The 14,051-nt window shown below is 51.4% G+C and overlaps 1 protein-coding gene across 2 annotated transcripts in view; it reads right to left on the minus strand.

The window, feature by feature from the left end:
- Positions 1-14,051, minus strand: part of ARNT (aryl hydrocarbon receptor nuclear translocator) — a 42,590-nt gene that overhangs the window by 13,640 nt on the left and 14,899 nt on the right. The window contains exons 5-13 of one of the 2 annotated variants that reach the window (XM_040412649.1): positions 11,981-12,025; positions 8,245-8,458; positions 2,568-2,781; positions 2,377-2,479; positions 2,036-2,101; positions 1,862-1,947; positions 1,179-1,255; positions 945-1,079; positions 786-860 (exon numbers count right to left, since the gene is read on the minus strand). In XM_040412649.1, coding sequence (XP_040268583.1) covers positions 786-860; positions 945-1,079; positions 1,179-1,255; positions 1,862-1,947; positions 2,036-2,101; positions 2,377-2,479; positions 2,568-2,781; positions 8,245-8,458; positions 11,981-12,025 — 1,015 coding nt within the window. The remainder of the gene's footprint in view (positions 1-785; positions 861-944; positions 1,080-1,178; positions 1,256-1,861; positions 1,948-2,035; positions 2,102-2,376; positions 2,480-2,567; positions 2,782-8,244; positions 8,459-11,980; positions 12,026-14,051) is intronic. The other variant, XM_040412650.1, reaches the window with a different exon arrangement.

Raw genomic sequence — 14,051 nt, forward strand, 5'->3', positions numbered from 1 at the left:
TAACATGTCGAGTCTGGATCCACTTTTCTTCTGTGGGGGAATGGGAGGTAGCCAGGAACCTTCAGAAGACCGTGGCAGACCCTCCACAGGGGCCAGGAAAGCGCAATGCTGACCTGCGTCCCCATCTGAAACCAGAAAAAAATAACAAACAGGAGAAGAATAAATGTCAACCTCCTTGAACGGACACTAAGCAAAGACTGAAGTTCTCCTGGAGGTGCCTGGGGGTATAGCCCGAGGAGAAGGAGCTTCTTTTTTTTGCATAGTGTCCCTCCTAGTAATATCTCTAAGCTATACCCATGGTCTGTGTCCCCCAATGGAATGAACGAGAAAAACAGAGATATAAACAACACTTGAAAAAAAAATTCTTTCATTCCGACTTAGGAAGCGGATTCTCCTCTACTTTCTGTGCACAGTGGATGGCAGCTCGTCTCAACCAACTATGTCTGAGAGAACTGCGAACTAGATATTCAGCATGCACAAAGAAAAATTGCTAAAATAAATGCCAGATGCACAGTGATATAATGGGCAGCAATAGTGTCATACCTCGTGTACACACACTGTACTGTTGAGTAATGCAAAGTTTGAAAAATTTGAGATGCTTTAAAATGAATAAATGACAAGTTATGTTGAATAATTTCCCACAAATCTATCTGCTCAGCTCCTCCTGCCGGTCAGACACCACGTTCAGTGTGTAATCAAGGAACACAGTTGTTTTTTTATGGCCATCGCCCAGTTGTATGCTGCCATTTCTTCTCATGGGGCTTGTCCACAAACGTATGGCTTACCTGTTGGAAACTGTCTCTCAGCAGCTGCTCGTCTTCGGGGTGGGCAAACTCCACAATGCTTTTTCCTAAGAGCTCCTAAAATATAATGAAAAACTCACGTGAGACTGGAAACTAGAAAGGTGTGACAATGCCCAGAAGCCAGGACTACCCCTCACTTACTTGGGGCTGGTAGCCAACAGTTGCAGCGCATCGATGGTCCACGAAGGTGAACAAGCCATCTACACTGTGCCGCGAGATGAACTCGACCGGCTGGCAGATGCTATTCATGTCTGTGCAGTTGGGGGAGCTTGTTACCTGACGGAAGAGACAGAACAGTGTCCACGTCAGGATCCGCTCACATGCATTGTGTTCACACCACTATTCTTCTACATCCCAGGAAAAATCCCGACTCACCTGTAACCTGCCAATGGCCACCAGACAGAACTTGCTGCTTTGCCCTGCGTCCTGGTTCTCGTCCGGTAAAGTGACACCTGTCAATATCAAATTCTCTCAATAGGACCCAATTCCAGCAAGATGTGCTTTACATGCGAGATCACTTTTGTGAAATGTCAGCTCGTGAGGCAAGGGCACTTTGTACGTAGCAACTGTAAGGCGAAGCGAGTTCTCCGATGTAATGATTTGTGCTGATGGCATCATGTTGAGCAGCGAGACACAGCATTATAAATCACTATAATGCCGTGAGGTCCCAATACAAGAAAATCACACTCCCACGTGGAACGTGTTCATCGCACTAGCCTATGAGCAGTTAGGTCAGCAGGCACAGAAATTGTGGCACCGCTGATCGGAGGAGAGTCGCTGACCGGGCTTTCCTCCCTGCATATCCTTTCATAGGGACCGTATAGCAGGTGGTCTGCTCATAGGCACCCTGTCGATTCCTGTATTTAAAATGCTATATGTCTCTGCTCAAGACCACGTCCCGTACATGTGCATTGTCGAAATGATGCAATATAGCAGGAGCACGTCAGGCGCTCCTATGGATGCTCCAGTTAAAGTGAAAAACTGCACTACACTACATTAAGAGTTAATTTAGCCCAGAGGGGTCTTAGTATGTTAGAAAATATTGTTGTTTTGTTTACCTGCAGGCGGCCATGCTTTAATGTATCCTGTGCAATGTACGATCACAAACTGCGGCTCTCCGTCTTTAGGGGGACCCAGGCCGCTCCTATAACACAAAAAGACTGGTTACTACTGGCAACGCCCCCACATTTCTTTGTAGTGGATAGATCTGGTGGCTTGGAAAGCCCGTTCACCTGCATCTGTTCCTCATGAAGCCGAGCCTGTTCATGGCGGCCGATTCCCCAGAAGTGGTCCCACATCTGAAAAGAGGAAAATAGTCATAACAGGGTTAAGGGGGTCCGACAGTGGAGCGGTGGTCACGTATGCTTGCTGCCACTCCATTCCGCTCTATGGGGGCAGCCGAGTGTTTGGCTATAGGGGTGGATAGGCGCTCGGGTCACGGAACTAGGTTACGTACAGATGCCCCATCTTTTTCACGGACACAATGCCACTCTCAGCTCCATATAACAACGCAGTCAGAAGCAAGGCTGGTTCTCTTTTGACTTTCTACGGATCCCAATCCGAACCGCCTTACCTCATTCTGCAGATGAACGACCTCCGGGACCCCATGCACATTCTCATGGAGGACTGCTGACCCTCTTTCTTCACTGTGCCAGTTTTCAGGTCTAGGATGCGCCCTATAAAACACCACAACCACTAGGTTACAGGAGGACTAGATAACAGCACCTGGTGCGCCATGTACGGGAATACCGCCTTGTAGCTCACCCGTCATGGCGTTCTCCGCTGTAGAGAGCTGCTCCCGAAGCTTGTCCACATCATCCGGGTGAACCTGGTCGTACAAGGTGCTCCCAAACCACTCGGTCTGGGGCTGGTTGAGGACAGGAGTCACGGAGTCCGAGACGTACACGATCCTTCCCGTCTCGCAGGACACAACGAACAGAAAGCCGTCTGCCGCCTCCAAAATCAGGTGTTTGAGCTCCTGTACGAGACAAGGGAAACGAAAATCTATATCAGAGATGAAAATCCGGCCACTAGGGGCACACTTCTATAAAGTGGTACAAACTTCCAGTGCAAACCATCATGGACTTTTAATCCATATGCAAATGAGCAGTTCAGTGCACCGAGGGCGGGCCCAAGAGACTCCACACACCCGCCGATCAGCTGTTCTGCAGCGGCTCTGGAGCTGGAACTACCCAGCTCCGTCTACGGTGTAGAGAAGTGAATGGGAGCAGCGCTGTAGTTACAAGCTCTGTCCACTACACGATGCATGGAGCTGTGGAGTTCTAGCACCGGAGCGAATCAGGAAGGGTGCGGGGTGTCAGACTCCCGCCGATCTGATATTAATGGGGGCACACTATCAATATCTAAATCCTGGACAGCCCATTTAAAGTGAGACTGCCGCCTCTCCCGACACGTCTGTTTTAGTAAGGGTCCATTCACACGTTTAGTAAGGGTTCATTCCACGCTGAAGAGGAGGAATGCACATCTATAAAACATGACCCTTACCCATAGCATACTCCGTGACAGGAACATACACGTATATACATATATATAGCAGTGTCCCTAGTAAGCGGCGGCTTTATGGATCCCTTTAAATCTTTATGGTGCAGGCGAAACCCGATTTATGACCCTCTCATCACCGACCTGGCCTGGCGCGCCTTCCTCTGACTCTGGGCTCCTTCCGCCTGGCAGTGAACCGACCGACGCATGCTTCCATTCCAATTTCTCTGTCTTTTACTAGATCCCTATGAAATAATTTCTGGAGCATCGTATCTTAATCGCTTACATTGTTCCTCCTGGAAATAAATTGTCAGTTGGAAAGTGGGGTGTCTCTACGCCGGGCATCCTCAAACTGCGGCCCTCCAGCTGTTGTAAAACTACAACTCCCACAATGCCCTGCTGTCGGCTGAGATACCTGTAGGCTGTTCGGGCATGCTGGGAGTTGTAGTTTTGCAACAGCTGGAGGGGCGCAGTTTGAGGATGCCTGCTCTGTGCAGTCTGACACTGTCCAATCAGTCAGCATGAGTAGTAACAGGCAGCTGCCAATGTATACTAACATTTCTAGGAGGGGTAATAGAGGAACTGCACAATGCACAAGGAAAAACTCTGCAGAACTGTTCTTTCATGGGACGAGGACATGTCAGGAGAGGGGACGGCCTGCTCTAAGGTGGCAGGTATCTGTCAGACAAGATGGCCGTCACCCAGACGCCACCAGCATTAAAGAAGTTTCCGGTTTCTGGACCCTGTACGGGTAGGTAGTCGTATGGGGGCTTGTTCTACCTACCCTACATGATAGGACAGGTCACATTTTTTCTGTGATGACATGTGTGATATCGGAGGCACGTGGCCCCGGCCGACTGCAGAAGTAACCCCAATCTGAGAAGGGGATGCAGCACCAAACTGGAACCGTGGCCCCTTGGTTCTCAGGATTGTGGGGCCCCCAGCAATCACAGACTGAAGGGATATCCCAGCTAAACGACCATAACTTTGTGTGATGGGCATGACCCTTTCTTGTAATGAGCAGCTGGACACGACAAGACCTCAAGACAAATGGGGAAAGGTCCCATTCACTGACAGCAAGCAAAGATCTTGGAAATAGTAAAAAAAAAATAAAAAAACATTGAAATTGGAATTCACCTAGGTAAAGTAACCAACAGTGAAAGCCCCTCAGAAATGTCCTATCTCCAGGCACCATCTCCTCGGGACTGGAGGCAGGTTATTAACCCTTGTGTTGACCCAGACGCTGCTAAAGCTGATCACAAGGAAATGATCCGTCTCCAGTTCTCACCCTTCGCCTACATTCCATCACCGTCTCACGCCGTCAGTCAAGAAATAGCAGTCTGACGGGGTACAAAAGGGACTATATAAACAGTTTGAAGGGGTTTTCCGTCATTCAGGACTGTGGGGGCCCCTACTGATCAGCTTTTTAAAGAGGCCTCCTCACTGCATACTAAGCACAGCGCCATAGATCGTGTAGTGGCTGTACTTGGTACTGCAGGCCTGGTCCATTCACTTGAAAAGGACCGCGCTGCACATGAGCCCCTAGGAGACGACCACGGTGCTCACCGGAGAACCACAGCCCCTTCAAAACAACGAACCCTGGCCCCCCCTATCTATCACATATTGATGATCTATTATAATCACAAGACATATTCAACCCCGGTGTGTTCATCCAAGGGTTAAAGGGGTTTTCTCAGGATATGCCCCCATTGTCCGATAGGTGCAGGTCCCAGGACATGTATTGAAAACGGAGTGGTCAAAGTGGTGGCTGGAGGACTCCGGTCCGGCCACCACCAGGCACTTTCCCCATAGAAGGGAATGGGAGCGCGCCGGCCGCCGCATCCATTCACTTCTATCGGTGCAATAGCCAGCGCTCGGCTATTTTTGGCAGCCCCATAGAAATGAATGGAGGATGCGCACCACTTTTGGGCTCCAGCGTTGGGACCCTCACCTATCAGACAATGGGGGCATAACCTAGCGATACGCCCCCGTCGTCTGTGATGGGAATACCCCTTTAACTTGTACTGAGACTACGGGGATTGTCTACTGCCTACACAGTAAGGCTGGGAAGGCAGACAGCGGCTGATGCAACAATACACTTTGATCAGGGCATTACCAGGTCCGTTCTAGTGGATGATGGGGGTTTCGGAGCCAGCGATGAGTGTCGTGTGTCTGTGACGTATCAAAGTTCCTCTATGACTGCAGATATAGGGAAACTGAAGCAGTCAGGGCACATTTTGTGGAGACGAAGAATAGCTGCCACTTCCCTTCTACTGTGTGTCTGAATTCAAAGAGAACCCGTCAGATCTACATGTAAGCAGCCCCCCATAAAGGCAAACAGGGGGGCTGAAGGGAAAGCACGAATGGTGGAAAGTCATTGAAGGTACCGATTCTAGTGGTGGAGACGCACCGGGAGAACTATGCAAACAAGCTCTTCTCCAGAAGGAAGAAACGCCCTGAAGAGCCATGAAGTATGATTGGAGACATGAGCCAAACTCGGACAGTGCTGTTTCGGGGTTTCGGCTCTGGTCAGCGGGGTGAGGAGCCTTTGTAGTAGCTCTAGGTATGGATTAGGCAAATTTGTTCCCCTCCATCTCATCCAGCGAACCATAACCCTGCTCTGTACTGAGGAGGAGCTGCCTACATCGGTGCCCCTGGTATGGCATGTTCAAGGCCCTATAATGGCTCAGACATGGCATAAAATAGGCATTTATGGACGCCGGCATAAATAATGACCCACTTTAAAGGGGTTATTCAATCTAGTGGACATCTATAGATGCAGGACCCGCTCATATGTCAAGAAGGGAGCTCCGCTGTGTATTCAGCTTTCTCCATTCATTGCTATGGGATGTCTTAATATAGCCACACGTTGGCTTGCCCATCTTCGGAAGTCTCGTAGCAGTGAATGGAGAGGATGCGGTCCATGCGTGGAAACTGCATACACAATAGGGCCCTGTTCATGAGACAGGTGTGGGTCCTGCACCTACCGGACATTTACAGCATACCCCATTGATATACCATAGATATTGGACAACCCCTTTAAGCGCTGAGCCTAGGGTTGGACGATATCAAAAATATTCAGACGATAACGATATTAAAAAATTTATCGCGATAACGATATATATCGCGATAAATACCCGTTTAAAAGAAAAAAAAAACACAAGGAGACGTTATACTGTATGGGGGGCCACAAGGAGACGTTATACTGTATGGGGGGCCACAAGGAGACGTTATACTGTATGGGGGGCCACAAGGAGACGTTATACTGTATGGGGGCAGCCACAAGGAGACGTTATACTGTATGGGGACAGCCACAAGGAGACGTTATACTGTATGGGGGGGCCACAAGGAGACATTATACTGTATGGGGCAGCCACAAGGAGACGTTATACTGTATGGGGGGGCCACAAGGAGACATTATACTGTATGGGGGCAGCCACAAGGAGACGTTATACTGTATGGGGGCAGCCACAAGTAGACGTTATACTGTATGGGGGGCCACAAGTAGACATTATACTGTATGGGGGCAGCCACAAGGAGACGTTACACTGTATGGGGGCAGCCACAAGGAGACGTTATACTGTATGGGGGCGGCCACAAGGAGGCGTTACACTGTATGGGGGCAGCCACAAGGAGACGTTACACTGTATGGGGGCAGCCACAAGGAGGCGTTACACTGTATGGGGGGGCCACAAGGAGGCGTTACACTGTATGGGGGCAGCCACAAGGAGGCGTTACACTGTATGGGGGGGCCACAAGGAGGCGTTACACTGTATGGGGGGGCCACAAGGAGGCGTTACACTGTATGGGGACAGCCACAAGGAGGCGTTACACTGTATGGGGGGGCCACAAGGAGGCATTACACTGTATGGGGGGGCCACAAGGAGGCATTACACTGTATGGGGGGCCACAAGGAGGCATTACACTGTATGGGGGGGCCACAAGGAGGCGTTACACTGTATGGGGGGGCCACAAGGAGGCATTACACTGTATGGGGGGGCCACAAGGAGGCGTTACACTGTATGGGGGGGCCACAAGGAGGCGTTACACTGTATGGGGGGGGCCACAAGGAGGCGTTACACTGTATGGGGGGGCCACAAGGAGGCGTTACACTGTATGGGGGGCCACAAGGAGGCGTTACACTGTATGGGGGGGCCACAAGGAGGCGTTACACTGTATGGGGGGCCACAAGGAGGCGTTACACTGTATGGGGGGCCACAAGGAGGCGTTACCCTGTATGGGGGGGCCACAAGGAGGCGTTACACTGTATGGGGGGCCACAAGGAGGCGTTACACTGTATGGGGGGCCACAAGGAGGTGTTATAATAAGGTCTTGTGGCCACAGGCCACCATACATGCAGTAATACTTTGCGATATACCTTTCCCGCGGCTGCCTCGCTTGTGTGCTCTGATTCTGACATCAGATGCCGGTGGGCAGAGATTTGAATATGGGAGCAAGGAGGAGGGAGAGCCGGGGCGGCCGCTGCGGGAAGTAGTAAGTTTATAATTTCGTCACCAGAGCACACACTAGTGAGGCAGCTGCAGGAAAAGTCTCTCCAGAGACACCAGTACTCACACAGGGGATCGATTCGCCATCGCCACATATACAATAGAGCCGGTGGGTGACGACGGTGATGATGTCAGATGGTGGGTGGAGACTTGACTAAGGGAGGCGGAGCAAGAAGGAGCCAGGCCAGGAGCGAGAGGAAGTAATGTTACTCAGCGGCAGCGCTATGCAAGGTGCAGCGGCGGGCGGGCGCACGTTTAGAAGCGGTCAGCGCACAATGTGAGCTGACCGCTTTGATGACGTCACAAAATACCGCGGTATTTTGGAAACAGCGATATCGCCATATCGCCGTTTTTTTAATACCGCGGTATATCGTGATACCGGTATATCGCCCAACCCTAGCTGAGCCTGTACCCTGCTGACTGCTGAGCCTTACCTGATCGGTCAAGAAGGACGGCTTGTAGGAGCCGTCTGTGGAAGTGTTCCCCGTTCCCCGCAGAGACTTCATATGGGACACCGCCATACGCAGGATGGTGAGCTTGTCGGGCTTGCGTGCCAGGGCGCTGCACGTGGGCACCATGTCGGAGAGCTCGGTGATGTAGGCGGTCATTTTATTCCTTCTCCTCCGCTCGATCTCGCTGTGATTCTCCCTGCGGCAAAACATAATGAACAAGGGGGTCACAGAAGGGCGGACGTCCGGTCGGCCACATCTTCCGGGTTAGAAGACATCATGCCAGCCATGCGCGTCAGAGGGAGAAGAGTACAGAGGGTCAATACCACAGGACGTTAGTACAGTGACACAGACATTTTATATCACGCCACAGGCTCTGCCTCCGTGGTAAACCTCATCACTGGCTTCTTACATTAGGATAGTGATTTAGTCCCGCTGAGCTCATGAATCATACAAGGTAGACCAGCCTGGTTGCTAGGGATGCCCTGCCTTAGCAACCATAATCTGTCTATAGGGCTGTCCGCCATCTCTTCCCCCTTAGCAACCAATCCATCTCAGACATAAAGGAGGCGGCCTAGCAGTGCTCGCTCATCACAACGGCCTTACACAACTGGATTAGTGGCGGTAGACCACGCCATTTTAATTCTGACAACCTTTTATAGCTTGTTTGTAAGAGTGTAATGCGGCATGTGCCCCATGCCAACACACAGAGGAGAACATGATGGAAGCACGCATATGGCGACATGACTGGAAGTGGCACCTGGGTCTACAGACACCTGCCGGCCCGTGGTCTTCCAGGACGTGGCTTCTACGTGAAGCAGCGATAGGTGGTGAAAAGCTCTCAAGAGCTATACATGAATGGAGCGATCATCACACCCTGCAGCGCCAACCCTATTACATTCTACTGAAATGCGGATCTGGGGGACCAGGGGCGGCGTTATTTATACGCATCACGTCTATACGCCATAGACAAATATATCGATTCCAATGCCGATTAACTGGGCTACTGTCCAGGATCCATGTCTAGGGGCCTCACAGCAAACTAAAGCCAAACAACGTGTTGTATGGGGGTTTTATTTGCAATATGAGCAACAAGAGCAGATCTGAACCTCTCCATTTATGAGGTCACAGACATGTAGACCGTCAGAGTGGGATTCAGAAAGTATATACTACAGACCATCCCCACTAAACACGGGGAGCACGCTGGACCTTACCGATCCCCGACACGGGGGGCACGCTGGACCTCACCGCTCCCCGACACGGGGAGCACGCTGGACCTCACCGATCCCCAACACGGGGAGCACGCTGGACCTCACCGATCTCCGACACGGGGGGCAGGCTGGACCTCACCGATCCCCGACACGGGAGGCACGCTGGACCTCACCGATCCCCGACACGGGAGGCACGCTGGACCTCATCGATCCCCGACACGGGGGGCACGCTGGACCTCACCGCTCCCCGACACGGGGAGCACGCTGGACCTCACCGATCCCCGACACGGGGGGCACGCTGGACCTCACCGATCTCCGACACGGGGAGCACGCTGGACCTCACCGATCCCCGACACGGGGAGCACGCTGGACCTCACCGATCTCCGACACGGGGAGCACGCTGGACCTCACCGATCTCCGACACGGGGAGCACGCTGGACCTCACCGATCCCCGACACGGGGAGCACGCTGGACCTCACCGATCCCAGACACGGGGGGCACGCTGGACCTCATCGATCTCCGACACGGGGGGCACGCTGGACCTCACCGATCCCCGACACGGGAGGCACGCTGGACCTCACCGATCCCCGACACGGGGGGCACGCTGGACCTCACCGATCCCCGACACGGGAAGCACGCTGGACCTCACCGATCCCCGACACGGGGGGCACGCTGGACCTCACCGATCCCCGACACGGGGGGCACGCTGGACCTCACCGATCCCCGACACGGGGAGCACGCTGGACCTCACCGATCCCCGACATGGGGGCACGCTGGACCTCGCCGATCCCCGACACGGGGGCACGCTGGACCTCACCGATCCCCGACATGGGGGGGCAAAATGGACCTCACCGATCCCCGACACGGGGAGCACGCTGGACCTCACTGATCCCCGACACGGGGAGCACGCTGGACCTCACCGAATAACAATACGCACCCGTAGTCTTGCTGCACAGCGCATGTGTACACAGCATATTCCAGGACAGATCTCAGCCACATGCTGTCCGTACTTTATGTGGATTTTCACCTTTTGCAATGCACAGGGTACAATATGCAGCTAAATCCCCGTGTAACGCAAGCAGAGGATTGGGGGAACTTTTCCCATAATGGGGGCTTCCCAGCCATCTGGGCAATGGTGGAAAAAATTACAATATAATACTCACCTCCTGTTCCCATGCCTGGGATGACAGACATGTGACCTCTGCAGCCAACCACTGCCCTCAGCTGTAAATTCAGCTGCTGGAGGCCACAATATAAGGACCAGCAACCACTGGAACACAAATGGCAGGTGAAGGTTCAGGTATCACTCCTCTTGGTATTTTCCAGCCGTCTTAAAGGGCATCTGTCAGCAGTTCTGTCCCTATGACACTGGCTGACCTGTTACATGTGCGCTTGGCATCTGTGTTGGATCCCATGTTGATATGTGCCCGCATTGCTGAGAAAAATGATGTTTTAATATATGCAAATGAGCCTCTAGGAGCAACGGGGGCGTTGTCATTACTCCTAGAGGCTCTGCTCTCTGCACTTTCATTGACAGGGCCAGACATAATCACTTTTACACTGCCTGTCCTGTCCATCACATTACAGAGGGTGCGGCAGTTGCAGAGAGAGCTGAGCCTCTAGGAGTAATGACAACTCCCCCGTTGCTCCTCGAGGCTCATTTGCATATAATAAAACCTCATTTTTCTCAGCAATGCGGACACATATGAACATGGGGGTCAACACAGATGCCTTCAGCTTCCAAGTGCACATGGAACAGGTCAGCCAGTGTCATAGGGACAAAACTGCTGACAGATTCCCTTCAAAGGGGTTTAATAATAATCTAGCGCTCTAGCGAGCATTGCAGCCCAGGCCCCTTCACTCGAGCTGCACCTAGGCCAGCGACGTCATGTTCATTGGTGACGAGCACCACGGCCTCCTCAAACAGCTGACTGGCGAGGGTGCCGGGTGTCACACCGATCAGATATTGACGACCTATCCTCAAGGTAAGTCATCAGAATTCAACATTCAGACAACCCCTTTGCAAACTTGTAGGTGGCCGGAATATCCCTTTAATGATGGTAGCGCAAGACAGCGTTTTGGGAGGGGGAGGTCTCAGCAAGGTGTCCAATAATGACAGACAGAACTATGAATGCAGCTCTGGAGAGTGGTATAAACTGCACCAGGGGATCAATACAATATAAGTAACGCCATGTACGCGCAAAGTCACTCAATACATAAACTGCAAACTGGCGCTGTTGAGTCGCAATGTCCGGGGCGGGAATGTTGTTGATCCCTAAGGATCGCACTTAACAGGTGGAGTTTTCCTTTAAGGCTAAACTTCATCGGCCTGAAGGCCAACCTGCGCTGAACCAGTACAATATCATTCACCCAAGAACCAGCGAGCGCGTTGTGGGGCGCTGCTCTGACATGATAGGGAACATGTAAGAAAGTGCAGGACAGGAAGAAAGTTGGAAGCGGAGGGAACCGGAAGCGTAAACCAGCGTTTCTCGCCATGCTCCTGCTCCTACCTTGCAAGTCTTTCCTTATCCGCTGAACTCTGCTCATCGTCTGACCTGGAAACAAAACCAACCAGCTCAGCTGGGGGTAGACCTAGGACCAGGGAGGACACGCCGCCATGTAGCAGTGTTGTGTGTGCGCCGTGCATCTCTCGCTGGCTGCATTCACGATCTCATTCTGCCCACCAGACAGTCCAGTACCTCACTGCGGCTGCCTAATGTTACAAGGCTACACGTATCGCTCCAGTGTGTAGTGGACGGAGCCGGTAGCGGCTCCGTCCACTACGCCATAGTTTCAGCGCCGAAGCTACTCCCATCAGCGGATCAGCAGGGGGTGCGGTGGGTCGGATCCCCGCTGATCTGATATAGACGGCCATTGTAGCGTTGTATGCTGTATAGTGGCTGTTCTTGGTACTGCAGCCCAATCCCGTTCACTTGAATGGGTCTGCGATGCGCCAAGGCCACGAGATTGACGGAGGTCATGTCACAGGGTTCAGTTTCGTCCCCATTGACAATGAATGGGGACAAAACTGAATCGTTTTCTTCCGCTATTGAGATCCTATGACGGGTCTCAATAGCGGAATTAGAAAACGATAATGTAAAAGTAGCCTTAGTTGACCATAGCAACGAATCAGATTCATTTTTCACAGCTCCATTGGAAAATGAAAGGTGTGATGTGATTGGTTGCCATGGGCAACTAAGCCAGTTCTAATTTACACCAGTTTGATAAATCTCCCCCTATATGATGAGAGATGCTGCTGCTGCAGCATTTTACTGTCTCACCCAAGTGCTGGATTCACAACTACACTGCTGGATACCAATGTATAATGTCCTCCATGCAGCTGCCAGATAGGGGAGCAAGGTCACCTCTTCTGTGTGTATATAGACATCATGGCGGCTAGTCTACACCATATCTCAGGAAAAAATGACAATTAAAGGCTATGAATGCCTTCGGGGCACTTTTTTTATGATCCTATTCTACTCATTTTGGGCTAAAAATAATTTTTTGAATTGGTCTTTGTTAAAAATTTACAGCAGTTTTTGTGATACGTGCGGTTAAAAAACAGTCTATTGGCAGATTGTCCCTTCAGCTGACGGCTCACACGAAGCCTTATCTCTGATCTCCGGACTTCATTATAGCTAAACTCAAATTGGTAAGAATATGGCTTAGGCTACTTTCACACTCGCGTTTTGGGCGGATCAGTCATGGATCTGCAAAAACGGATCCGTTACAATAATACAACCGCATGCATCCGTCATGAACGGATCTGGTTGTATTATCTGTAACATAGCCAAGACGGATCCGTCATGAACTCAAGTGAAAGTCAATGGGGGACGGATCCGTTTTCCATTGTGTCCGAGAAAACGGATCTGTCCCCATTGACTTACATTGTGTGCCAGGACGGATCCGTTTGGCTCAGTTTCGTCAGGCGGACAGCAAAACGCTGCAAGCAGCCTCCAGAGCGGAGACTGATCGGAGGCAAAGTGATGCATTCTGAGCGGATCCTTATCCATTCAGAATGCATTAGGGCAAAACTGATCCGTTTAGGAACCGCTTGTGAGCCCTGAACGGATCTCATAAACGGAAAGCCAAAACGCCAGTGTGAAAGTAGCCTTAAATGAGTGTCTATGAGGTCAGGAGTTCAGAGATAAAGCTTCACATGAGCCGTCATCTGCGTGAACCGATTTTTAACCCCATGTATCACAAAAACTGCTGAAAATTTTTAAGTAAAGCCCAAACAAAAAAATTATTTTGGCCCAAAATAAGTAAAATGCAGTCATAAATAAAAATAATAATAATGCCCCAAAAGCGTCCATAGCTTTTGTCAGTTTTCCCTGAGCCGGAGGTGTAGGCTATAGTGCTCATGTATACATATGACGGCTATGGCTAGGGCTACTTCAGGATGACGCAAGACTGCAAGTGATGGTGAATGCATGTCTGTCATCTGTCGGGTTGCAGCGCCGTGTGGGTCGCTACGTGAACGCGCAATATTGTAGTGCGACACTCAGTTCTAATATCGCCGCGTATTCTGAAATAGGCCAGTGGGGGGCGCACATAGAAGCCCTGCAGCCTGAGAGTAAA

The sequence above is a fragment of the Bufo bufo genome, chromosome 11, assembly GCF_905171765.1.
Source record: "Bufo bufo chromosome 11, aBufBuf1.1, whole genome shotgun sequence".
In the NCBI taxonomy this organism is placed as follows: domain Eukaryota; kingdom Metazoa; phylum Chordata; class Amphibia; order Anura; family Bufonidae; genus Bufo; species Bufo bufo.